Here is a 27992-nt window from a genome sequence, read left to right on the forward strand (position 1 = left end):
CTAGTAGTTAAAGCGCGATTGTCACCATAAAAATCTAATTTCAACAGCCAATGGTCTTAGTGTATTAAGTAATAAAGATGCTAATCCTGCATTCAAAACTTTCAAAACTTTCTCTGTTGTTATGGCTTGGAGTTATCACATACCTTAGGAGCACTGGCCCTTTAGTTGCCATTGCCAAACAGTAGCATGCTGGGGGGAGGGTTATCTATAACACAGTATATTCCTCCTCTTCCCTTTATTTTCCCCTTCTTCTAATGACATATGACAGTGCACTTCCTAGTATAGAGCTCAGTGGGAGTGTCTGAAGACTCTGGGAGGAGGGCCGGTAACAAATACACAATTAGCAAGAGGAGAATAAAAGAGTGAGGGAGGAAATGATGTCAGGAGGTCAAAGGTAACCAAGATGGAAACGGTCTAGAATAGGATTCTCTGCTTTTCCTTTATACAATTCACAGGAATCATTACGTGGATAGCACAATACATCTGTTATGTAAGTAGAACTAGTATTTATCTACTTATTATATGTGTTTCTTATTTTTAGGTTAGCACGGGTGTCACTTGTTCTTTAAAGTAATGGATCTTGTACGGTCATGGTGACAAGGGTGTTTCTCAACCACTTGCATGATAACATATCAAAGGAATATGGAAGTCACCATCTTTAGTCATGTTGATCCCTTAACTTCCGTAGTGTCTGAAGTTACACTTCAACCAGCTTGTAGCCAGAGAAGGGACGGCAGAGTAAAACCATCCGATCTACACCCTCCTCACAGGTCACTGGTTCAGAGTTCAATTTACTAACACCCTTTTCCTAGAACAAGTTTTGCCCTGCACCTCTGGAGGTTGGGTGTGTTTGTAATACTTTAGAGGCTGGTAGTTTGTGTCTGGTTCCTGTGATCAGGGAATTGGTTGTAGATTAGGGATGGTCATGCCTAGGATAACTCCTGGAGAAGCAGGTGATCAGTTTGATCACTGATAGATTTGTAAGCCTTTGATTTGCTGGTCACGATCATGCTTTAAACCAGAAAGTCATCACAGCAAATCTGAACCTTACAAATCTATCAGCTGATCAAACTGATCATATGCTTTTCCGCGAGTTCTCTTAGGCATGGCCATCCCAATTGTAGGTTACTGTAACCACTTCACCTCGAAGGGGTTTCCCTCTTAAAAAACAAGAGCAATTTTCACCCATCAGCGCTCCTTCCATTCATTCACCTATAACTTTATTACTACTTATCACAACGAAACAATCTAAATCTTGTTTTTTTCGCCACTGATTAGGCTTTCTTTGGGGGGTACTTTTTGCTAAGAATTATTTTAGTCTAAAATGGAAGTCCTCGGATCTTTCTTTCACTATGGTGACTGATTGTATGAATATGATCAAACTTTCTGACCGACTTTTTTATGCTTCTATTGATAATTTAGATAAATTGAACAAAATCTGGGAAGCTTGGTCCTCATATCTTGACCGCCTTCAATCAGTACATTACTACCTGCCGCTGTAACTTTTCCGTGAGTTTCTGTAACCCTCTGTTTGGTACCTTTCTTGAAGTACTCCTTTTTATTGTACTATGGGATACCCAGCTCTATCCTTTAACTTTATTGTACTTTTTTGTGGATCTACATGACTACTCCTGTAATTTTAATTCCTATCATGTTTTGTACCCTTATGTTAAATAAAGCTTTTCTGAAATACAAAAAAAAAAAAATGAATTATTTTATTCTAACTCAGTTTTAATGGGAATAATAGGAAAAAAAATTGAAAAAATTCATTATTTCTCCGTTTTCAGCCATTATAGTTTCAAAATAAAACATGCTACTGTAATTGAAAACCACACATTTTATTTGCCCATTTGTATCGGTTATTGCAACGTTTACAATTTTTCCCTAGTACAATGCATGGGGCCAATATTTTATTTGGAACTAAAGGTGCATTTTTTCGGTTTTGCGTCTATCCCTAATTACAAGCCCATAATTTATAAAGTAATTGTAGTATACAGTTTTTGTATACATATTAAAAAAGTTCAGTCCCTAAGGTAACAATTTATGGTTTTTTTTTAATTTGTAATTTTTTTTTCTTAAAAAAAAATAAAAAGAGGTAACTTTAGGGGAGTGTGGGAGGTCAGGGGTTAATTAAAAAAAAAAAAAGTAACTAGGGATGATTAACTGAAAAAAAAAAAAAGGGAGGGATGTAATATTACAATTTGGCCACAAGATGTCCTCAGTGGTGACTTCAGCTTACCGTACTATTAGTACAGAAACGGAAGCACTACATAGACAGGATTTATGAATGGCAGAGCCGTCTGAATAGACGGCTGCGACCGTTCACAGGGGAACTTAGATCAATGAATGGGATTTGTTTTTCCATCCATTGATCTAGCGGCTAACGATCGGCTGTAATGAGCAGCGGTACCGAGCACAGAGGGGGCGAGCAGGAGAGGGGGGGGGGGGGGCAGGCTGGAGGGACGTAGTAGCTACGCCCCTGCACAGAGTTGTGCCATTTTGCAGGGATGTAGTTACTCGCCCTAGTAGAGGGGGTCAGAGACTTGTGATAGTGAAGTGTTTTCTTTGGTCAAGGGTGAACGGTAAGTAAATATGTCATGTCATCAGTTTGGTGGCAGATGAGTGCCTGGTTCCTGTTGTGAGTAATACATATCTCTAGGTGAGATATTGACAGTCATCACATGTGCCTCCCTAGTCCTGTACATAGTGAGCGGTGGCAGTGGCCGCGACCAGTGGTGGAATAGTTTTTCTATTTCCCTAGATGTCTATGCTGGAGCAGACTTACCCTATGAGGGATATTTGGCTAGGCCATCACATGTCATTTGCATACATCAGCATGTCATAGTGGACTCCTCCTACTCACAGCTGTTCCTGCAGTTCTAGGATGACTCCCTCCAGTTGATGCTTCTCCTGCAGGCTCTGTTCTCCATGCTCCTGGAGTCTCTGAGTCAGTCTCTTGTTCTCGGCTTCAAGATTCTTCAGCTGAGACTCCCGCAGACGGACCAGCTCCTCTAGATATCCCTGAGAAGACACCGACAATACTTTTAAGGGCAAGAGGAATTTGCTGGAGCTAGATCTGTAAACAGTGGGACAGAAGTAATAGATGGTGTTAACAATATATGTCCTAGATTCATTTGATCTGCATTGCCATGCTAAATCCACTCCAGGATTTTGCACCCTCCGTCAGAGAGAAGGCAGGCGAGCAAAAGAAACCCACACCAGGTTTTTCCGTTCTCCTTCTGGGAGGCGTGGTCAGGTGGAGAATATAAGGGTTAGGCCCCTTTTACACCTAATCAGTTGCTCTCAGTTATAACTGGAAGAAAACTGATTTTCAAAGTAATGCCTAGGTTTTCCTATAGCACAGTTCACACTTAACACGTTTTAACTGAAATCCACTGCTATGGAAAAACCGCGTACCAACGCGCACTAACGCATACTAACTTACACCAACTGATTAAGTGTAATAGGAGCCTAGGCAGGTCAGTCTGAAAGCAGCCCTGATCTGGGAAACACACATGTGAGAAGTGTGCTGGGCTACAGAGGCAATCTGAATATTGTGCAATTTAAAGGAGCTCTGTCACGAAAATCTTAACATTTAAAGTATAAGTAAAGAAATACAATTAAGAAGTATATTTTATTCCAGAGTAAAATGAGGCATGAATTACTTTTCTCCTATGTTGCTGTCACTTACAGTAGATAGTAGAAATTTGACAGAATTGGCAGGTTTTGGACTAGCCCATCTCCTCATGGGGATTGCTTTATTTTCAAAATGCACTTAGTGAATGGCAGTTGCTCCATCCAACTGCCAAAAAAAGTGTACGGTGAGCAGGGAGGCTGGCCAGCATCTTTGTATAAATCTTTTTCAGGGAATGTCTTTATAAAGAATAAATGTCATGCTGAGAATCCCCTATGGAGAGATGGACTAGCCCAAAACCGTTGGTAATGTCAGATTTCAACTACTTACTGTAAATGTCAGCAACATAGGAGAAAAGTAATTTATGGCTCATTTTACTCTGGAAAAAACATATTTATTTGTATGATTTTTGCGACAGTTCCTCTTTAAAGTCTGGTTTATGCAGAGTACAGTTCATGGCAAGTATTAGACTTGTCCTGTGTAGAGAGGGTTTCCTGACCTCACATGCGCCCACGCTGGCAACCATGTGGGGTGGGTGTATGTGGGCGGAGCCGGCGGTCACCGACAGGTAAAGTATACTGCACCAGGCGGGCACATTTTACATTGGGGGGCGGTGTCACAAGGCCGATTCCCAAGAGATTTCATGCAGATATTGATCGGGAATCATCCTGTGGTGTATGGGCAGGAGAGAGATCTGTCTCTGATCAGAGAGAGATCTGTCTCTTGGTCGACCTGCCCATACATCATCTGATGTATGGACACCATAATTGGCAGGCTCCATCAATTTTATCTTAGATACTCTTGCAGTACAAAAGCTGTAAGTACTATGTGAAAGCATGGATGCACTTGAAACAAAAAGAAAAACCGAGAGCCCAATATAGTGCAGTAAGTCTAACAATTGTTGGCGAAATAATTAACAGATGTGGATATACTCACAAACACGGGTTACCACATAGGCAACCACTTGAAATGCAGGTGGGGAGCATTAGAACCTGACCCCACTCAGGTTTAAGAAGTCGCTCTCTGTAGATAGAAAGAAGGGGACAGTCCCCTCCACCCAAGGTGGACTATATACTGTGCAAATTTGGACAGAGGCGCCAGGCAGGTTAAAATGATCTAAAAACAACTAAAAAGGAGGAGTACAGGTGGACTTACCTCCTGAAATGATGGACAATCGAGATTGTTCAAATCGCAAATAACAATTTATTTTGGCACTCCGCAACGCGTTTCGCAGGTATAACCCGCTTCATCAGGCAAGGAGTGCAAGCTCAAAAAACAGAGGCGCATTGCCACTATTGGACCTTTTTGAGCTTGCACTCCTTGCCTGATGAAGCGGGTTATACCTGCGAAACGCGTTGCGGAGTGCCAAAATAAATTGTTATTTGCGATTTGAACAATCTCGATTGTCCATCATTTCAGGAGGTAAGTCCACCTGTACTCCTCCTTTTTAGTTGTTTTTAGATCATTTTAACCTGCCTGGCGCCTCTGTCCAAATTTGCACATGTGAAAGCATGGAGTCAACGTTGGGTAAATGCAATGTGGGGAGAAAGGTTAGGTATGATTTGAAAGAGTGAAGCCATCTCAGGGAAGGGAATTATTAGCAGCAAAGAAGGAGTTTTCAGTTAGAGGAGAGGAGGAAGAAGCTAACATTTTAGACACATAAGTTGAGTATTGGTTGGGGGTCTTCTAACATTTTCATTTTTCAGAAATCTCAGCTACCGATATGTCACAGGTGTGGAACTCCAGGCCTGGAGGGCCAGATCCATGCCAGTGTTTAGGATGGACTGAGAAAGAGAAGAATGTGTTCTACCTGACGGACCGCACCTTTCCTGATTCAGACTCATCAATTAAAGTGAACTTCCAGACTAAAAATCTACTCAACAGCACTGAAAAACTTGGAGTTTCTTTAACAGGTTCACAACATCAGAAGTATGTTTTTCATATCCAAGCCTAATTTTTAGCTGCTTAGAAGCTAAGCTCCGCCCCATCACAGAAAACTGCCCAGGCATTTTTCCCCTGATACTGTGCAAAGCATGATGGGATTTCCGATATTGTCGTTCTCGTTGCCTAGCAGCTGGGAGGGGTGATCAGGACACAGGACAGTTGGAACTGTGTCTCATGCTCCCCGACACCTCCTTTCAACCAAAAAGATGGCTGCTCCCATGAAAAAGATGGCTGCCCTCATGAAATCACAAACCTTTGCCTGTTCTTTTGAAACAGGGTGGGTAAGAGATTATATTACCTATCTATTTTAATTAACATAACTAATGTAACTTAATGACAGTATGTTTGCTTAGGTTGAAGTTCCTCTTTAAGTTGAGCTGTGTCAAAAATGTTTGAGGACCTCGGGCCTCAAAGGACCGGTTAGATATCCCTGCGATATGTGATGCTGGGTTTATAAGTGCTGGAATCCTTTGTATCCCCCAAAAAAGAAACCACACAACAGCTGGGTCAATGAGATGCAAATAATTCTGAGGTGATGCAGGATTATGCAAATGTTTGTGGCTTGAAAATAAACCAATCAAATCCTATGGCGGGTAGGAACACACTAGGCAGAATCGTACATGCGTTTTCCACTATGTGCCTTGGAAAACGCATATGCGATTCTGCCTAGTGTGTTCCTAACCGGAGGTGGAATTCCCTTTCCAAACTGCATAAATGTGCATAACCTTGCATCAACTTGGAATTATTTGCCTCTCATTGACCATCCCTACAGCTGGGTGCCTGTGTACCATACTACAGATCACAAGTAAAAGATGGGGAAAATAAAGTTACAGACACCAGTAGCGCAACTTAGGAGCTGTCAAGGGCAAATGCAGTGTCAGAGAGGTGTAGGCTGGAGAGCACAGTCTAATAATAGTTACCAGGGCGGTTTCTTGGGCAGTGCGACCACCCTGGAAGCAGACTGGCAAGTAGAAGAATGGGGCGCAGGCAGAAGGACATAACCGCTAGGGAGCTGGTGACACACGGCGCAGCCAAATGGAAGAAGAAAGAAGATTACCAGTGCAATCACCTTCCTTGACTCCTCCTAGGCTGCCTGCGTCAGATGTCAAGTCATCATCACGTCATCACCGCGTGATAACACCTGGTGTCCTGTAGCGGTACTGCAGGCTGTCACCACCACGTGATGACACCTGGTGTCCTGTAGCGGTACTGCAGGCTGTCACCACCGCGTGATGACACCTGATGTCCTGTAGCGGTACTGCAGGCTGTCACTACCGCGTGATGACACCTGATGTCCTGTAGCGGTACTGCAGGCTGTCACCACCGCGTGATGACACCTGATGTCCTGTAGCGGTACTGCAGGCTGTCACCACCGCATGATGACACCTGATGTCCTGTAGCGGTACTGCAGGCTGTCACCACCGTGTGATGACATCTGATGTCCTGTAGCGGTACTGCAGGCTGTCACTACCGCATGATGACACCTGATGTCCTGTAGCGGTACTGCAGGCTGTCACCACCGTGTGATGACACCTGATGTCCTGTAGCGGTACTGCAGGCTGTCACCACCGTGTGATGACACCTGGTGTCCTGTAGCGGTACTGCAGGCTGTCACCACCGCGTGATGACACCTGGTGTCCTGTAGTGGTACTGCAGGCTGTCACCACCGCATGATTACACCTGATGTCCTGTAGCGGTACTGCAGGCTGTCACCACCGCGTGATGACACCTGATCTCCTGTAGCGGTACTACAGGCTATCACCCCCGCGTGATGACACCTGGTGTCCTGTAGCGGCACTGCAGGCTATCACCACCGCGTGATGCCACCTGATGTCCTGTAGCGGTACTGCAGGCTGTCACCCCCGCGTGATGACACCTGATGTCCTGTAGCGGTACTGCAGGCTGTCCGTGCACGACGCCCATGGAGGAGGCGGTTTCCGGGGCTCTCTTCGCCTGTGTTTTTTCCTGGTCCCTGCTTCCTCCTGGATGAGCAGCTGGTCACTAGGAAGTAGGCAGATCTACTTGTGACCTGTGGCTGTATGACTGTCCCAAAAGAGTAAGGGTTTGCAAGTCAATGGGGGTGGGGGCGCGCAATCTTCACACCCCCGCCTTGGGTGCAATTTAGCCTAGAAACTGCCCTGATAGTTACAACTAACCAAAGCACATATAGAGGTGACCATTACCAGTTTAGCACAAACCGAGCTAATAAAGCGGTCGAAGAAGGGCCCCACCGGTACAGGGCCCAGGTGTGGTCACAACCTCTGCATCCCCTATTGCTGCATCATTGACAAACACCGCTTCTTCCGATCATGGCGATGATACAGATAACATTGCATAATGTTATTATTATACAGATATTAACATTGCATAATGTTATTATTATACAGATAACATTGCATAGTGGGCAGCACGGTGGCGTAGTGGTTAGCTCTCTCGCCTTGCAGTGCTGGGTCCCTGGTTCGAATCCCATCCAGGGCACTATCTGCAAAGAGTTTGTATGTTCTCTCCGTGTCTGCGTGGGTTTCCTCCGGGCACTCCGGTTTCCTCCCACATTCCAAAAACATACAGATAAGTTAATTGGCTCCCCCTAAAAATTGGCCCTAGACTACAGTACTTACACTACATAATATAGACATATGGCAATGGTAGGGATTAGATTGTGAGCTCCTTTGAGGGACAGTTAGTGACAAGACAATATATATATATGCACTGTACAGCGCTGCGTAATATGTCGGCGCTATATAAATACTAAATAATAATAACGCCTCATCTGCTGCAGCACTTGTATTGAGCAAAGTCTGGAGTCAGCCTCATAATGAGACACTTCCAGTAACAGGAGAACAGTCATTAGATTGTCAACATCTCACAGGATGCATTTCCTCTCAGTGCCGGGCGCTTTACCAACAGCCGCTGTATTGATCAGAAACCCACCAGCACATTAACACAAGCCACAGCGGAGCCCACAGCGAGGTGGGAAAAATATTCATCTTCAATCCAACGGACCAGTGTAAACAAGATTACCTACAGTCCTGGCCAAAAGTTTTGAGACTGTCAGAAATATTAGTTTTCACAAAGTTTGCTGTTAAATTGCTTTTAGATCTTTGTTTCAGTTGTTTATGCGATGTACTGTGATAAAATTATAAGCATTTCATACGTTTCAAAGGCTTTTATTGACAATTACATGAGATGTATGTAAAGAGTCAGTATTTGCAGTATTTGCCCTTCTTTTTCAGGACCTCTGCAATTCGACTAGGCATGCTCTCAATCAACTTCTGGGCCAAATCCTGACTGATAGCAACCCATTCTTTCATAATCACTTCTTTGAGTTTCTCAGAATTAGTTGCTTTTGGTTTGTCCACCCACCTCTTGAGGAATGACCACAAGTTCTCAATGGGATTAATATCTGGGGAGTTTCCAGGCCATGGACCCAAAATTTCAACGTTTTGGTCCCCCGAGCCACTTAGTTATCACTTTTGCCTTATGACACGTGCTGGAAAATGCATTGTTCTTCACCAAATTGTTGTTGGATTGTTGGAAGAAATTGCTGTTGGAGGGTGTTTTGGTACCATTCTTTATTCATGGCTGTGTTTTTGCCAAAATTGTGAGAGAGCCCCACTCCCTTGGATGAGAAGCAACCCCACACATGAATGGTCTCAGGATGCTTTACTGTTGGCATGACACAGGACTGATGGTAGCACTCACCTTTTCTTCTCCTGACAAGCCTTTTTCCAGATGCCCCAAACAATCAGAAAGGGGTTTCATCAGAGAATATGACTTTGTCACAGTCCTCAGCAGTCCAGTCACCATACTTTCTGCAGAAGATCAATCTGTCCCTGATGTTTTTTTGGAAGAGAAGTGGCTTCTTTGCTGCCCTTCTTGACACCAGGCCATCTTCCAAAATTCTTCGCCTCACTAATGCGCTCACACCAGCCTGCTGCCATTCCTGAGCAACCTCTGCACTGGTTGCACTCCAATCCCGCAGCTGAATCTTCTTTAGGAGACGATCCTGGCACTTTATAAAAACTGAAGCAACAACTCTTCTAATTTCCAATATTTTTGACAGTCTAAAAACTATTGGCCAGGACTGTATATACGAAGATCACATACCCACCCAGGTGGCATGTAAGTGGTCACAGACACAAGTGTAACTTTAATGTCGTGGGCAAACGTCCGCCCCCCCTCCCCCCCTAACCCCCAGAGACCCACACGCAAGAGCAGCAGCTTTATACATTACCTTTATCCAGCGTAGTGACAGGTACTCCTCTCATCTTCTCTGTAGCTGCTGTACAGTCTATCTCCAATTGGCTCCCGCCCCTGCATGTCATGTGATATGCAGAGGCTTGAGCCAATGGGAAACTGTACAGCGGCTACAGAGAAGAGGAGAGGAGTGAGGACCTGTCACTACCCTGGATAAAGGTAATGTATGGCGCTGCCACTGTTCTGTACTCTCCCACAGGACTGGGCCACCTTAGCCTGCAGCCCTCCCCCTGTGACAGCTAGAGCTGTGTGGGTTATTGTTATGCTCCTGCATGGACATGGTGATGTAACACACACACAAAAAATATGTGGTCCCATAGCAAGTACATTTGCATTTAAAGTGGACCCAAACCAAACATTTTTTTTTTATTCAAAATATTTAGTTGCACCACTCTGACACATACAAAGATAAATAAACACTCCTTCAAGCCTATGAGCATTTCAGTGCATGCTTTTCACCCTTCTCTTTCCATAACTAGGGTTATACAGGTGGCAGCTATTACTTCTGAGCTTAGTAGGAGGTTTTAGATCATGGGTGTGTTTGTCATCAGTTACCCTCCCTCACAGGGGCGTCGTCTATGTGAAATCTCACACAAGCTGAGATCACCTCCCCTGTGACATCAGCTACCCTCCCTCACAGGGGCGTCATCTATGTGAAATCTCACACAAGCTGAGATCACCTCCCCTGTGACATCATCAGTAGCAGCCTGTGTTTTGTTTTTTATCTCCTCCACCAGTCTGCCGGATTCTGTCCCGGCAATATGAAAGGAAGGGAGGGGATCCTCCAACAAATGTAAAATATTTTATATTTGTCATCAGGCAGCTGAAAAAAAGGCTGCTATTTATTATTATAATTTAAAAAAATTGATTTTATTTCTGAAATCTTGTATTTTTAATTTGGGTCCACTTTAAATAAATGATTGGAAAATTAGAAAAAAATAGTTTCACAAATGTTATTAATTGTGGACTTGTAGGTCTATCCAAAACAGTGACAGGCATTGTTACAGGGAGCCCCGGCTATCTAGCACTCCTGCCACTGATCTGTTTTATCTTCACCCTCTCTGACCTGACTTCTAGCAATTACAATCACACATCTGATTATGATCATTATTATTTTTATAAAAAAAATACACTATACACTCAACTATCAGTCAAGAAATGTCCACTTTATTTTAGTGTGAGTGTATTTCTACCACAGGAAAAGAAAAGCATATTTATTAAATCTTCCCTACAGAGTTCCAGCACAGACATAACTGTCACTGTTTCCATGTCATGCTCAGTAAGCTCTGCATATTTCATTGTGAAAGCTGCCTCGTTGTGCTCCCAGCTGTTACTGAGAAGGGAATGATTCCGGTATATGCAGAGCCAGCATCCCTAAGAACGGGTAGGATTCCGCCACACTATGAAATGATTGTGTCAATGCAATAGACCAAGCAAAGCTGCAGGGATACAATAAGCTTTACTTGCTGGTTTGTGATTTATGGACCAATGAGGCAACACAATAAGAATACTGGACATTTTTTACACCAAACTATATCATGTTATATTGGATAGCGGAAGTAATAGAGGCGCCAAAAAAGTATAAAATAAGTTAAAAACCGTCTAAAAGGAGGGAAATGGGTGGATTCACCTCCCCCAAATGTACAAATGACAAGGCTAATATAGCCGTAAGATTTTATAATTCTATTTATTAACACAATTCTCCAATAGTGATGCAACGCGTTTCACGGGCAAACATCCCGCTTCATCAGGCAATATAATAAGGAGAACACATATCTTAGTCCACCCTTGGTGGAGGGGTGTATCCCCATTTTTCTGATCTATAGAGAGCGATTTTTTAGACCTGAGTGGGGTCAGGTTACAATTCTCCCCACCTGCTGCATCAGTGGTTGCCTATGTGGTAACCCTGACTTGTGAGTATAACCTTTAAATTTACCATATCCCCAATTTTTCTAAAATACTACACTATATTTGGCTCTCGGTCTGTTTTATCCCTGTCTTTCTATATAATGTTATAGTTTGGTGTAAAAGATATCCTATATTTTGCGTTACTTTTATTACTTGCTGGAATGGGGTTGCCATGACCAGTTTATGACTAACTTAAAGATCATCTAAAGAGCAACAAAACCCAGCATCTGTGTGATTATTCTAGATAAATAATGTACCTGCATTACTTCCTCTAGGACACAGGTGTCAAACACAAGGCCCATGGGAGCTTCCAATGCCCATCATTGTAAACAGTAAAAGAAAGACCGCACACTCAGGGCCGGTTCAAGTAACAATTGGGCCCTAGGGCAAAGTTAGCCTGGGGGCCCCCCAACAGACACCCCCCCCCCCCCCGACCAAAAAACGTCATTAGAGGCCCTTTGTTGCTGCCAAATTTCCCTCCTGGCCCCTGAGCTGGCTGCTGACCCTCCCCCAATCATCTCCCTGGGGAGCAACAGTTAAGATGGGGAGGAACACCTTGGGGGCCCCTACAGGCTCTGGGGCCCTGGGGCAATTGCCCATTTTTTCCTATGGTAGCTCCGGCCCTGTGCACACTGTCTTCCAGTCCAGATGAGCACACTGGTGACAGGGTTTCTGACTGAAATGTCAATTTGAGCTGGAGTGCAGCAATAAACTACGGGACCCCCCCCCCCCAGTAACTGGTGAATCATACACACACACCTCCCCCCATCTCTCCACATAGCAGGGTACTGCAGTGGAGCACTGTAAGGCCCCGTTCAGACTATGTGTGTTCCTAGCCGTTTTTACAGAACGCGTATGGGCAGACTCTGCGCTTAGAAACGGCTACTAATGTTTTCTAATGGCCTCGTTCACAAGTATGCGTATGAGACGCATACGTTTCTCATCCGCATTGCTGCACGCAGTTCTGTGCGTCACGCACAGAAACGGACACAATTAAAGTCTTTAGATGTGTATCAAAAATGCGTACTATTGCATTTTTAGCGTACGTTTCCCATCATTCTTTTCTGTTTCCTGTGTGACGTGTGTGTGCAAAACGCAATAGAAAGCGCATTTGAACGCATAGAAAACTCATACAAACGCATGCGTTTTTTTTACCTTGCGTTTCTTAAAATTTATACGCATTCTGCAAACGCTGACAGTCTGAACAGGGCCTAATATCTTCCTGCTCCAGCGATACTTTATCTCTTCTGTTCTTCCTGGCAGTCATATGTATGCTCCATGCTTCCATACTTCCTGCTCTTGATCACGTGACATGCATTTGGAACCAGAGATATGCAGCATAGAGCATGTGGCTGTCAAAAACATCAGAGGAGACTCGAAGCAGCACTGGTGCAGGTAAATATTATACTGCTCCACTGCACTACTCTGCAGAAGGTGAGGAGCAGCCCAATCATAGTCAATATGATTACATCACTTAGTTATACTAGACTTAGACTATGTTGTAGATGTTGTCCCCTTACGTGATTGAGTTTGACAGAGACCTACCTCTAGGTGAATCAGAGGCACATTATAACCAGAGGGTCATCATCATTCTAACCACTTGATGATTCACCCACCTTTTGTGCATAGACGATACGGAACTTCTGCTCCATCTTCCGCCACTTGCTGTACCAGCTCTCCTCGTCTGTTAGCAGTGGTAAGTAGGGGTGTTCCGGGGAGCTGTCCTCACTACTGCTCCCCCCTATACTTTCCTTGTCCTCTTCTTCACTCAGGTAATCATAACTGGAGTAGAGAAACACAAGTTATAGAGAAAGCCTAAAATTCATATCATATTTATGTAAATGGCCCTATTCTGTACATTGTTTAATTTTGGGTGGAGAGCAGACAGCGGGGGCGTTGCTAGGTTCCTTGGAGATCCGGGGCACCTATGGGCACCAGGCAGGGAATTGGCAAAAATGGGCGTGGCCATGCAGGAAGTGGTTGTGGCTATGGTGGGGCCAAATGTACATGAAGGATGACCAGTCCAGGACACTGGCCTGGATAGCGCCATGGGGGTCACCAGCTGGCTAAATGGCGCCAGGGGGTGGAGCTATTCATGCTCTCCAGCCCCCTGCCTTTTCAGTGAAATTTCATGCCCCCTGCCAGCTGTGATTGAGCAGGGGGCGGATGTTGCGGTGCTCCCTCGCTGAACGTAGCGCTGGTGACGTGCGGCAGGCGCCACCCACAACATGGCGGCCACCGTGTCGAGATTCGGGGCACTACAATTGGGCACCCCAGCGCAGGATATCAGGGGCACCCCAGAGCCAATACGGGTCACGAATAAATAACGCTAGCGACGCACCTGGCAGACAGGGAAGCCTATGTGTAAAACAGGGCCGGCGCTTCCATAGTGGCAAACTGGGCAATTGCCCCGAGCCAGCTGCCGGGTCCTCCAGATCTCCTACTAACTTTATTGTGGTCCCCTGCAAAGATTTCAGCAGTGTAGTGACTCACCTGTCCCAGCTGGTGTGCTTTATATTTACCCCCATTGCCTGAATCTTCTCAGTGACCTGGATACATATTACAAATACGCACTGGGTCATGGAGGAGAGGCGCCTGCGCGTAGAGCCATGGACTAATGAAGAAGCACCCCAGCCGGGCCAAGTGAGTCACTACACTGCCCAAAAAATCTAAGCACAGTAAAGTTGGGGGGAGATCCCAACAGCCGGCACTGAGGAAGGGGGGGTGCATCTGTTGGCCTCCAGGTTACCTTGGTTTGGGGACCCCATTCACACCCTGCTAGAGATGGCCCGAACGGTTTGCCGGCAAACGGTTCCAGGCGAACTTTTGGTGGTTCATGATCGAATGCGAACGCAAACTTTCCTGGAAGTTCGGTTCACCCCCATATTGCGCCATTAGGGTCAACTTTGACCCTCTACATCACAGTCAGCAGGCACATTGTAGCCAATCAGGCTACACTCCCTCCTGGAGCCACTCCCGTCCCCTTATATAAGGCAGGGAGTGCCGGCCATTACACTCACTCGTGTGCCTGCTATAGTCAGAGTAGGGCAAGCTGCTGCAGACTGTTTCTCATAGGGAAAGATTAGTTAGGCTCTTGTAGGCTTCTTAGCGTGCTCCTGGCTGATTCTTATTGCTATAATAGCACCCCACAACAGCTCTTTTCAGAGCTAATCTTGTTCTTGTGCTTTTTTCGGGCCATCTCTACACCCCGCCCATCCCCCACCATGATTTAACACTGTACAAGTATCATACCGGTGAATAACCTAAAATAAACAATGCAAGCGGTAGCATAGCTTAGGAGCTCTGGGCCCCAGTGCGAGTTTTACACTGGGCCAGCTTAAATGCTCTATACATAATTGATACAGCGCACCAAAACCTGCCAAGGATGGCTATATGGCCTGAGAGGTATAAGAAGCTGGGGAGGGGAACAGTCTATCAATGGTTACAACTAATCAAAGCACACACAGAGGTGACCATTACCAGCATAGCACCAATAGAGAGCTAATAAAACGGATGAAGGAGATCCCCTTCTGGGCCCCACTGGTCCAGGGGCCCTGGTACGGTCTCTACCTCTGCATCCACTATTGCCATATTACTATATTATTGACGATAACGAGAATCCGAACATTTGTATAGCGCTTTTCTCCTGTCGGACTCAAAGCGTTTGAGAGCTGCAGCCACTAGGGGGGCGCTCAAGAGGCCACCCTGCAGTGTTAGGGAGTCTTGCCTAAGGACTCCTTACTGAATAGGTACTGACCGTAGCCAGGATTCAAAATCTGGTCTCCCATGTCAAAGGCAGAGCCCTTAAACAGTACACTATCTGTCTATGATGGCCTAATTTTAATCTTCTTCACCTCTGCATTGCTTTTGCAAATAAAATTATTTTGCTGCAGCTGTCACCAGAACTGCTGTGCACACAGCTACAGCTGCCTCTCCCTCCCGCAAAGGCAATGCCACTCTAGCCAATTACAGCCTGTCCACTAGCTGCAAGTCACTAGGAAAATGCAGTTTTAGCAGAAACCACAGAACAGTATGGTACTTATTTCTTCTAATCTGCAAACATTCCAGGTCATACTGAAGATATGGGGGGTAGTTGTGGGTGGTTTTCCCAGGTGGTGAGGGCACTTCTTATGCTGCTCCCCCAGGAGACCCCAGCAGAGCGACCAATGTTAAGGCAGTATGGGCATGTAGCGCGACAAAAACAAGCGCCGGGGCCCGAGCGCTGTGATTCCAGTGCAGGAGATTTGGGCGCAGGCGGCGCCACCATAGGCCGTAATAGGAATTACAGTTATAGCAGCGCGGTGGCGTAGTGGTTAGCTCTCTCGCCTTGCAGCGCTGGGTCCCTGGTTCGAATCCCAGCCAGGGCACTATCTGCAAAGAGTTTGTATGTTCTCTCCGTGTCTGCGTGGGTTTCCTCCGGGCACTCTGGTTTCCTCCCACATTCCAAAAACATACAGATAAGTTAATTGGCTCCCCCTAAAAAATTGGCCCTAGACTACAGTACTTACGCTACATAATATAGACATATGGCAATGGTAGGGATTAGATTGTGAGCTCCTTTGAGGGACAGTTAGTGACAAGACAATATATATATACATACACTGTATAGCGCTGCGTAATATGTCGGCGCTATATAAATACTAAATAATAATAATAATAATAATAATAATAGCGGCGCACAGCCAGTAACTTCGGCGCCGTCAGAAGGCGGAGCTGAAGTTGCTTCTAAAACACAATAATTTGGCCTCCAGCAATAGCCGGAAGCCGAATTATATCATTCCCCACTATCCATGGCGGCCTGGAGGTGGGAATAGTAATTAACACCGCCGGGACTTGTGCAGCAGCAGGATCAGCCATATACCGGCTGTATCCTGCGCCCAATTCATATGTATGCGCCGGGGCCAACCGCTATGTGAACTGCGGTTACTAATAGCAGGCACAAAGTTTATATAGCAGACGGCCCCGATGCCTGCCATTACCGCGCACCCATTTTTGTTACTGGGTGGGGGTGGGGGGTGTAAGGTTAGAAGTTATTAGTTGTCCAAGTCACGGGGGATAATTAGTTTCCCGGGGGGAGGGGGGATTTGTGGTTATCAGTTGCTGGGGGGTATTAGTAGATGTAAGAGAGTAGGGAGAGGTTAGGCCATAGTAAAATATCAGCAAATATTTCCAATATTTCACTATATCAGTTATTTAGGATATCTGTAAAATTAGCCAAGATTCTACTAGCGCTACAATATGCTCGTTAACAAATTTTTGTTTTTGTTTACGCCTTCACCCAAATTTGTGCGCAGCGTTTTGAAATGTACACCCAGGAAGCTGATGGAAGGACACAGGAAGGAGCCCGTTGGACAGGTGAATGGTGAGTGGACTCCGCTGCGTCAGTACACTGCAGTGTTAGCTGGGGGGAGACCTGGGGAGCAGGTCACTAGCACTAGGCCCTGGGTATGAATACCACCACACCCAGCTTCATCCACTTTCAACCACAAATATGCAGATCTGTCTGGTCTATAATTTCAATTGATTTCAGCCGGAAATCAATCAAAATGGTGATTAGGCGGCCATGTTGGGGCATCCACCTTGGGCAGATTCGATCACAGTGATCGAATCTGCTAGGAAAAATCGAATAGTGTATGGGCACCTTTAACTCTAAGCTGGATCAGTGACCACATTCAGCAAATGTATCATACATGATTGTGTTTCACACTTCACCCAGAAAGCTTCCTCAGACATCTTCCAAATGTTAAATCACACTTTTCACAGCTAAATGTCTTGTTTTAGTTAAAGGGGCTCCGAGCACCTCTCATCGGTATGCCTAGAGACTCCGACCAGTACTGCAAAGTACTTAAAGATGCATACCTTTCTGTAGCTTGTGCTCTCCTCTTTCATTTGATGCCTGAATCGCCTTTCTCCACCAAATCGTTTTTGTTCGATTTCAGTTTAAAAATCGTGGCTGCCATCTTGGCTATATTATAACTTCCGGGTCACCCCTGTCTTCTCTGTTAGAGAAGTGCATCACTGAATGAAGCAGGAAGAGGAAGTGACACGCATGGCCATTGCAAGAAGCTCCTCCAGAGGGGTCATAGCACGACTTTGTTGGAATTGGTCTGGCTTAAAGGCATGCCCATGAGAGGTGCTCGGAGTCCCTTTACATTTGCAGAAAATTACAAGTACTAATATTACCAGGTTCTGCTCTTGTTCTCATCTCTGCCTGCTATGTATGGAAATGGCGCCATCTACTGTAAAAAGAAAGAGTTTCACCAGCGTCTTGTACTCACCTTTGTGTGAACTTCAAGTATGGGGTGTAATCTATCACAGCCGGGGTCTTGCCATCAATCCCCTCCCCTTTTAGGCAGAAGCTGCAATAAAATGATACATTATTACACACTGTATAGCAACTCTACAGTAGAGGGGACAGGTGAGTATATATTTCTCTGCGGGTTCACAGGGGGACCTTTATCAAGAGTGTCGGAAGACAAAATATTAGTAGGTTTTTAGAAATCCATGCAGAACTGTCTCAGGCATCTTAAGAAATCACTAAATAGTGCAGATTCCTTCTAAAACTGTTGTAAAATAGGAGGAGCTAGGAAGGTCTCTCAGGCAGTGCAGTGTGTGAGGGGAATTACTGTTGCTGAGGTAACCAATACATCTGCTGTGTGCTGTGGAGGCTCTGAGTGAGGGGGGAGGAGCCCTTCACAAATCACATCTAGCCTGCACTGCTGCACTATCTGGAGAACTGCTATGAAGCACTTCTTAATCTGCAACAGTTTAGGGATGGATTTGCACTTTTCTTAACTGTAGTGCAGCTCTAGAAATCCACGCTAAGCTGCCGCTATTATGTAGGACTTTAAGAAGTTTCTTACTATCATGCAGAACACTTCATCTGCTGGTTAGAACAGTTTTAGAAGAAAAAAAAACTGTCAGTAATGCTTTGATAAATCTGGCCCACAGAGACTATTGCTTAGGGGATACCAGTAATCCTCCAATTCCAAGAGTCTAGTCCTGGGAAAAGAGGTAAGTGGACTCACCCCAACCCCAAACAACCCTCCTCCTAACCGATAATTTGCTGCGCGCCTTATAGCCGCGGTGTGTCCTTCCCCAAAAAATGCCCTCAGACTCAGTATAGGTAGGTAGCCAGGTATAGGTGCCCTCAGTATATGATCTCAGGTGTAGGTGCCCTCAATATAGGTAGCCAAACATAGGTGTCCCCAGTTTAGGAAGCCCTCAGTATAGAAAGCCAAGCACAGGTAGTATAGTTGCCCCAGTATAGGTAGCTAGTATAGTTGCCCCCAGTGTAGGTTAGTCAGGTAAGTGTCTCCAGTATAGGTAGCCACTATAGTTGCCCCCAGTGTAGATTAGCATTAGCCAGGTAGGTGTCGCCAGTATAAGTTAGCCAGGCCCCAGTAGGTTTCCCCAGTTCAGATAACCCACTCCTCCTTCCCTGGCCGCCACTCCATTAGCTCCTAGAGTCGACGGCTATCCACCTGTATTATTGGCCCTCCCTACCTTGGTTGATCCATTGTCGCTGCATCCCCGGTGTCCACAGCGTGGTGATACGCACTCCCACCCACAGACGGAGAGGAAAGCGGATCCTCCTAATAACCACGCGTATACAGGAAGTACTTCCTGTATAGGCGGGGCTAATAGGATGATCCATTCCTCTCTGTCTGAGGGTGGGTGTGCGTATCACCACGCTGTGGAGTGTGGACGCCGGGCATGCAGTGACAATGTATAGGAAGGCAGGCAGTGACAATAATACAGGTGGATAGCCGCTGTCGCCGAGCTAATGGAGCAGCCCCCCCCCCACGCCCAATGAACTGTGTCCTGCTAGGGTGGACGACTTCGTCCACCCACGTTTACGCAGGACTCGATCACTGCCCAATTCTTTATAGAATCCGCCCACATGTCCCCCCCCTCTCCGCCTACATATCCCAGAGCCCGCACCTTGCGCACACACACGTCCTTCTCCCCCCTTCGGCTGTGAGCACAGTTGTCAGCAGCTGTAAAATGCGTGCGCAGCTTTGCGTCCATGCCATATTACAACTTATAACGTTAAGTTATATAGATGTGGGAAGTTTTACAGTAAATGTGCTCTAGAACATAGTTCCCCAACCCTGTCCTCAGGGCCCACCAACAGTACATGTTTTGCAGAAAACCACAGACATTCACCGGTGAGATAATTAGTATCTCAGCAGAGCTGATTATCTACCTCTGTGGGTTTCCACAAAACATGCACTGTTGGTGGTACTTGAGGACAGGGTTGGGGAACACTGCAGTAGAAGGATGAAAATATGGTTGACCCTCTGTAAATGCTATCTTTTACCCTCAGTACTGACCCAGAACAAGCAAGGACAACTGGAGCTTAATTAAAGGGGCACTATAGAGAATTCATAACTTTTTAGTTATACTGTATAAATAATTAATATCTGTTTTGCAAATGAAGAAAAATGTGGCACAGGTAAATAAATACCATATTTTTCGCCATATAAGATGCACCGGAATATAAGACGCACGTAGGTTTAAAGGGCAAAAACCAGGGAAAAAATATATACTAAACCTGGTGCGTCCGTATTCCAGGAGCCTCTTGTAAATGTTCTCCCACAATTAGTGTCCTCCTGTGTTCCCCCCATGTGTCCCCTTCTGCCCCCCCTGTATCCACTTCTGTCCTCAGTGTGTCCTTTTCTGTACCCAGTATGTCCCCCTGCGTGTCCCCGTTCACCCCACCCCCTTGTCTTTTCTCCCCCTCCGTGGTGTAATTAGCAGTGTAGCGGCATGTCTAACTTAATCCAGCATCTCTCGCTGGGATCGCAGACCACTCTGCTCGCCTGCACTGCTCCTCTAGTGATAGCTTCTGCTGATCGTGTCATCAGCAGAAGCTATCACTAGGGGATCTGCAAGAGAAAAGAGAGGTTTGTGACCCCAGCGGGAGCTGCTGGATCATGTAAGACATGATGCTACACTGCTAATTACTCCCTGGGGGGGGGGGAAGCAAAGACATGGGGGGAGCAAGGACACACAGGGGGTGCAGATAATGCAGGGAATCCCCGACATGGCGGAAGGTCAGGTGGGCTTTTGTAAGTCGGGAATTACCTACATTCACCCTATAAGTCGCAGGGACTTTTTCTTCCCATTTTTTGGGGAGAAAAAGTGCATCTTATACAGCGGGAAATACAGTATATCACACTTTGTCCAACAAGGACTGAACCTAAATTGCTAAATTAAACTTTGAGTGGAGTGTAGATATCACATCTCTGGTTCTAAACAATTATGTTGTCTGCCCCTTGCCCGTTTGGTGCTGCACACATAGACTGTTCTGAGTCAGCAAGACCCTCACTGGTAAGAAATTCCCCTTTTTATCTCTTTCCGCTCTCAGAAGCCATTTTCTGCTAGGAAAGTGTTTTATAGTTGGAATTTCTTATCAGGGAGGGTCACACTGTAGTCACTTCCTGTCTGAGTCAGGACTGAGTCAGCCACTTACATACCTGATATTTAATTCTCTCAGGCAGAGAAAGAAAAAAAGGAACACAGCCTAATCATTAGTGTGCTAGGCACTGTACATACACATGTGTATCTCATCATGTCACATGTCACTTCGGGTATGCTTTAAAGATATGCTTCACTTTCATATGGAAGAAATCGCCCAGTGATATTTACCTGAAGTCAATAGCACTCAATCCTATTAACATCCCAGTGAGGACAGATGACTCCTCCCGCAGCAAGATGGCGCCATCATCATAAAACCTCCTAGAAGAAAAATCGATGATGGTCATGTACACAGGAGTGATACAACGCAACCTAGTACTGCACAGCCCAGCATGTCTGCAGGACCTGCACCCACCCACATGTGTTACCTGGATCAGTCACACAAATGAGCTTCTGCTCCTGTCATATATCCGACTGGGTATAGGAATCCCTCTGAACAAAATAAGTGATGTCTGCTGATTCCACCTGATATGCATACACCTCAACTGTCCCTTTTTTCAGAGTGACAGTCCCTCTTTGGGAACCAAATACCTCTGTCCTTCTTTCTTCATCTGTCTCTGAACTACAGCTGTATATAAATATATGTATTTTCCTACTGAAAATGTATTTGACTCTAAAGTTTATTCCCATCCTTTACATTGATATATTTCTTATTTTCTAACGTTAATTTGAAGGAGGACAAGACACAGAACATTTATATTGCACTTTTCTCCTGGCGGACTCAAAGCACCAGAGCTGCAGCCACTAGGCCAGGGCTGGGTAAACTTTATGCGGCCCGGGCCACATGCTGCGGACCGCATGCCACATTCCTTTAACCACTTCACAACTGAGCGGTTTTCCCCCTTAAGCACCAGAGCAATTTTCACCTTTCAGCGCTCCTTCCATTCATTTGTCTATAACTTTATTATTACTTATCACAATGAAATGAACTATATCTTGTTTTTTTTCGCCACCAATTAGGCTTTCTTTAGGTGGGACATTATGCCAAGAATTATTTTATTCTACATGTGTTTTAATGGGAAAATAGAAAAAAATGTGGGAAAAAAATCATCATTTTTCAGTTTTCAGTTTTCGGCCATTATAGTTTTTAAATAATGCATGCTACTGTAATTAAAATCCATGAAATTTATTTTCTCGGTTATTACACCGTTTAATGTATGTCCCTATCACAATGTTTGGCGCCAATATTTTATTTGGAAATAAAGGTGCATTTTTTTCAGTTTTGCGTCCATCCCTAATTACAAGCCCATAGTTTATAAAGTAACAGTGTTGTACCCTCTTGACATAAATATTTAAAGAGTTAAGTCCCTAAGGTAACTATGTTTTTTACAAAAAATAAATAAATTTGGGAGTGTGGGAGGTAATAAGTTAATTTATAGTGTAAAACTAATGTATTTGTATATGAAAAATGTTTTGGATGTAGTTTTACTATTTGGCCACAAGATGGCCACAGTAATTTTTTGTAAATGCATCCTGTAAGCGTAGGAAGTACGCTTACAGGAAGTTCAATGAGGCTGGGAAACTTTTTTTTTTCACAATGATCGCGCTACTTCTCATAGACGCAGCCGATCATAGCTGGGGGGCTGAGATCAACGAACGGGAACGTTTTTCCCCGTTCATTGATCGTCGGGCGAGCGGGCGGCGGCAGCACGAGCACGGGAGTGTGCGCACAAGCAAGCGGGAGCACGGACAGTGGCGGGAGGTGGGTATATCTATGCTCCTGGTGGGCAAAGGGTGTTAAAAGGAGCGTAGATATACGCACCTGTGGTGGTAAAGTGGTTAAATTACAACCCTACTCCCTTCCCTAAATTAAATTACAACCCTACTCCCTCCCTACTCCCTTCCTACTCCCTTCCTGCAGGGTTGCAAGCGGGGGGCTTGAAGCTCACCTCGATCACTGATTCCCGCGTCACGTCTACATGGCAACAGGATGTCACATGACATGATGTCGGGCTGTGCGTCCTGGGACGGAACGTCAGGACATGGCAACAGGATGTCACAATCTGGCAATCTGTTGGCGGGCTGGAGTAACAGCGCCCGTGGGACGCAGTTTGCCCAGTGCTGCACTAAGCCCCCCCTTAATAGGCAGTAGCAGTGTAAGGGAGTCTTGCCCAAGCTCTCCCCACTGAATTGGTGCAGGCTTACTAAACAGGAAGAGCTGAGATTCAAACCCTAGTCTCCTGTGTCAGAGGCAGAGCCCTTAACCAGTACACTATCCAGCCACTTGAAGGAAAACAAAAGGTAATAGAAAGGATCCCCCAATTCCCCATGGCCTTACCTAGTGGTTCGGGTGTCTCTGAGAGCGGTGACAATGTATTCTGAAAGCCTCTTCTCCATCAGTGCAAGACGTATCCAGGCCCGACCCTGTAAAGACAGAACAGAAATGGTAAATTTCTACAGCAAAAGAAACCATGGAGAATGTGATCAGTAAGTCTCCAACAGGTTGGTTATAATCAAGTGCAGGCCCGGATTTACCTCAGAGGAGCCTATAGGCAAAGATGTCCTTGCACCTTAGACTTTGCCCTCCATGAGGCTACAAACCTCCACCGCACTGCACCGCAAGTGTGCTGCCTGCCCCAGCTATCACCAGTCATAGCTACAAGTACCCCTTAATATTGAGAGTACTTCTGGCTACCTAATACTAAGTAGCTAGAGGTGCCCCCAAGTATTAGGTAGCTATTGGAACCTCAGTATTAAGTAGCAAGTGGTGCCTTGAAGGGAGATGTTGTCAGTGGAATGCCGAGACCTATGTAAGTAACATCGAATTTACACTCTCATCAGGATTCTGCATAGAGAAGGAGGGAGGGAGAAGGAGGGAGGGAGGCGTCTGGGGGAGGAGTGAGCCGCCTTTCAATCATCAGGAGCCTGTAGGCACGTGCCTACAGTGCCTTATGGTAACTCCAGCCCTGATCAAGTGTGCTTTATGGGTAAAGAGAAAACAAGAAATAAAAACGACGTGGCCTTAGCCACATGCTTGTCCAGGATTCCTCCTATCAATCCTATGCTTGTCCACAATTTGCCCTATAAGATAAACAGGGCCGGTTTAAGCAACAATGGGGCCCCAGGGCAAAATAAACCTGGGGGGCCCCCCCAACATATACCCCGGAACAAAAATCGGCATTAAGGGACCTTTTTTGCAGCTGGTATAGTCAGGATGTGAGGCCCTAATCGGTCGGAGCTCCACATTCTGGCTATCCCAGCCTGCATGGGGGACAAGGGGTTAAAAAGTTTCAGGAGGGGGGACCCCACATAATTTAAAAAAAAAAAAAATTCCCACACTCTAAACATAAAAAAAAAATTGGGAAAATAGGAAAAAATGCCAGGGATCTTCATACAGCCATATTGCGGCTGTATAGCGATCCCTGGCCAAAGCGCTGCAGCTGCGTATAGACCCCCTGGAAACCCCGTCAGGAAATTTATTGCGCTTTCGTTTGATGCATGTAAAATTACACTACAGTTAGGTTTGCTACTAAAAGTGACATTTAACGCATTTAAAAGTATACTTTTTTCCTTCGAAACTTTAAAATCGATTTTCTCAAAAACTATAAGGTCTTTTTGAAAAATTGTTTTTTCCTCTTATTCCTAATGATCCCCTTAACATATCCTGCAAATTTAGGGTTTCTAGCATTTAAGGTGGATTTGTTATTAACCATTAAAGTCGGCAGGTTTGTAAATGTGTATTTTTTTTTCCTTTGAAACTTTAAAATCGATTTTCTCAAAAACTATAAGGCTGATTTGAAATTTTTTTTTCCTCTTGTAGCCACTGGGGGCCCCTACAAGCTCTGGGGCCCTGGGGCAGCTGCCCCCTCTGCCTCTATGGTAGCGCCGGCCCTGAAGATAAATGTATTATCTTTAGCAGTACAAGACCGTGTAACTGAAGTCTGGTTCTGCTATATTTCTTCTTTAGCCAAAACCATAAAAGGCTTCGCTAGATGATTCAAATTACTACTTATCACTCTAATGTAAGATGAGAAAAGCAAATGCGGCAGTCTGAGAAGAGCTGATGGAGATGGAACCTCATTTCTCTTGTTTCACCTTGAAAACAAGTAGGAAAAAGGCACAGAAATAGCTCAGGCATTTCAGACATACAAGTGCTTGGGGTGCTCTCCAGTGCTGTAGCTGTCACTCTCCAGAAGAACAAAAGGTTGATAGGTCCTCTCACCGGGCTTCATCTCACGGACACACTGTCAGATCCTGCAATGGTGACTCGTCTAAGAAGTACATAATAGGTTTACTAATGGCATCTCTGGAGATCTCCAGGAATTTCCAATGGGAAATAAACGTGACTTGGCAAACTTGGACTGGATTCATTTAAAGGGGCACTACGGCAAAAAATTGTAAAATTTAAAATATGTGCAAACGTATACAAATTAGAAGTACATTTTTTTTCCAGAGTAAAATGAGCCACAAATTACTTTTCTCCTATGTTGCTGTCACATTAGGGAGTAGAAATCTAACAGGAGCGACAGGTTTTAGACTAGTCCATTTCGTCATGGGGAATTCTCAGGGATCTATTTATTTTAAAAAGCACTTCGTGAATGGCAGTTGCTCTGTCCAACTGCCAAAAAAACTGTGTAGCGAGCAGGGAAGCTGGCCAGCATCATTGTATAAATCCTTTTTAGGGAATATCTTTATAAAGAATAAAAGCCTTGCTCAGAATCCCCTATGAAGAGATGGACTAGTCCAAAACCTGCCACTTCTGTCAGATTTCTGCTACCTACTGTAAGTGACAGCAACATAGGAGAAAAGTAATGTATGGCTCATTTTACTCTGGAAAAAATGTACTTCTTATTTGTCTGTTTGCACATATTTTAAATTTTAACATTTTTAGCCATAGTGCCCCTTTAAGTCAACTGCACCAGCTTCTTTCATTTTTTTTTGGTCAGTCCAGCTGCAGCTATGCAGCCTTAAAGTGTATCCGAAGCTCGGGTACAAAAAGAGATACTTACCCAAAGAGAGGAAAGCCTCTGGATCTTATTGAGGCTTCCCTCTGTGTTCTGTTGTCCCCTTAGCTAAGCGCGTCCCCCGGAAGATAAGCGACGAGACATTGTCGCTAGTCATATTGGAGCCGCACAGCTCCTCTCCCTGCATCATAGCCGCCTGAGCCCACCCACACATCCGCAGTAAGCTGGAGCTGAGGGCTCTGTGCTACTGCACGCGGGTGGGCGGGCTCATGCGGCTATGATGCTGTGAGAGAGGAGCGGTGCGGTCCCGATACGGAGGGGGCCGCGCTCAGCAAAGGGGGACTTTTGACCACCAAGGAAAGACTCAGTAAGAGCCGGAGGCTTCCCTCTTTTAAAGTGGACCCAAATAAAAAATACAAGATTTCAGAAATAAAATCTATTTTCTAACTTATAATAATAAATAGCAGCCTTTTTTCAGCTGCATGATGACAAATATAAGATATTTTACATTTATTGGAGGAACCCCTCCCTTCCTTTCATATTGCCGGGACAGAATCCGGCAGACTGGTGGAGGAGATAAAAAACAAAACACAGGCTGCTACTGATGATGTCACAGGGGAGGTGATCTCAGCTTGTGTGAGATTTCACATAGACCACGCCCCTGTGAGGGAGGGTAGCTGCTGACAAACACACCCATCATCTAAAACCTCCTACTAAGCTCAGAAGTAATGGCTGCCCCCAGTATAACTCTAGTTATGGAAAGAGAAGGGTGAAAAGCATGCGCTGAAATGCTCATAGGCGTGAAGGAGTGTTTATTTATCTTTGTATGTGTCAGAGTGGTGCAGCTAAATATTTTGAATTGAAAAAAATGTTTGGATTGGGTCTGCTTTAAAAGTAATCTTTCTTTAAAGCTAACCCCAGTCAAAGCTCGGGTTTAAAAAACTACCTGTAACAAAAAAAAAAACCCTCTGGGGGATACTTACCTCGTGAGGGGGAAGTCCCTGGATCCCAATGAGGCTCCTCCCATCGTGCTCCATCCCAGCAATCCAGCACCGCGACCCCCTGAACAGTGGCGAGGTAAATATTTATCTATCACGATCCAGCGCAGGCGCAGTAGCGTCTCTTTGTTCGGGCTCAGGCGGCAATACTGGAGTCCGATCGTATCCGCTCTATTGCGCAGGCACTAGTCCTTTGCGCCTGCGCAGTAGAGAGAACACAATCAGGCTCAGCCATTTCTGAACGAAGAGCCGCTGCTGCACCTGTGCAGGATGACGGTAGGTAAATATTGCCGTGCAGGCGCAGAACTTGTCAAGGAGGTTGTGGAGGAGCCAGCGCTGGATTCCCCCAAGTTACAGAGGACGAGGGAAGCTTCATTGGGACCCTGAGGCTCCCCCTTCCCCAGGTAAGTCTCCCCTAGAGGTTTTTTTTTGTTAGAGTCTCTTTAAAGAGGAACTGTAACCGAGAATTGCACTTCATCTCAATCAGTAGCTGATACCCCCTTTCCCACAAGAGATCTTTTCCTAGATCAGGTACATTTGTATGGCTGATATTGTGGTGAAACCCCTACCACAGTGTGATGTCACGACAGTTTGCTGTATGTGAACCTCATTGCATTGTGGGAAATAACGGCTTTTTCGAACTGCATCTCCCTGTGTGCACAGACCTCTCAGTTACAAACATTCCGTACATATCACCTGCCAGAACTAAAGAGGCACCACCAGTGATCTTTTTTTTTTCTTGAGGGCCGGATTTTTGAACCTGAAGAGAGAGGTTTTACGGAGACTGACATTTATTTCCTTTTAAACAATACCAGTTGCCTGGCAGTTCTGCTGATCTCTGTGGCTGCAGTAGCAGGGGCGTAG

The 27992-nt window shown here is 45.3% G+C and overlaps 1 protein-coding gene across 6 annotated transcripts in view; it reads right to left on the bottom strand.

The window, feature by feature from the left end:
* Positions 1-27992, bottom strand: part of RUNDC3A (RUN domain containing 3A) — a 183380-nt gene that overhangs the window by 23635 nt on the left and 131753 nt on the right. For all 6 annotated transcript variants that reach the window (XM_068263173.1, XM_068263171.1, XM_068263172.1 and 3 more), the window contains 5 exons: positions 23505-23590; positions 21398-21487; positions 18022-18102; positions 13360-13525; positions 2864-3021 (listed from right to left, as the gene is read on the bottom strand). In XM_068263173.1, the coding sequence (XP_068119274.1) occupies positions 2864-3021; positions 13360-13525; positions 18022-18102; positions 21398-21487; positions 23505-23590 (581 nt within the window). The remainder of the gene's footprint in view (positions 1-2863; positions 3022-13359; positions 13526-18021; positions 18103-21397; positions 21488-23504; positions 23591-27992) is intronic.

Source organism: Hyperolius riggenbachi, chromosome 12, assembly GCF_040937935.1.
Source record: "Hyperolius riggenbachi isolate aHypRig1 chromosome 12, aHypRig1.pri, whole genome shotgun sequence".
NCBI lineage: Eukaryota > Metazoa > Chordata > Amphibia > Anura > Hyperoliidae > Hyperolius > Hyperolius riggenbachi.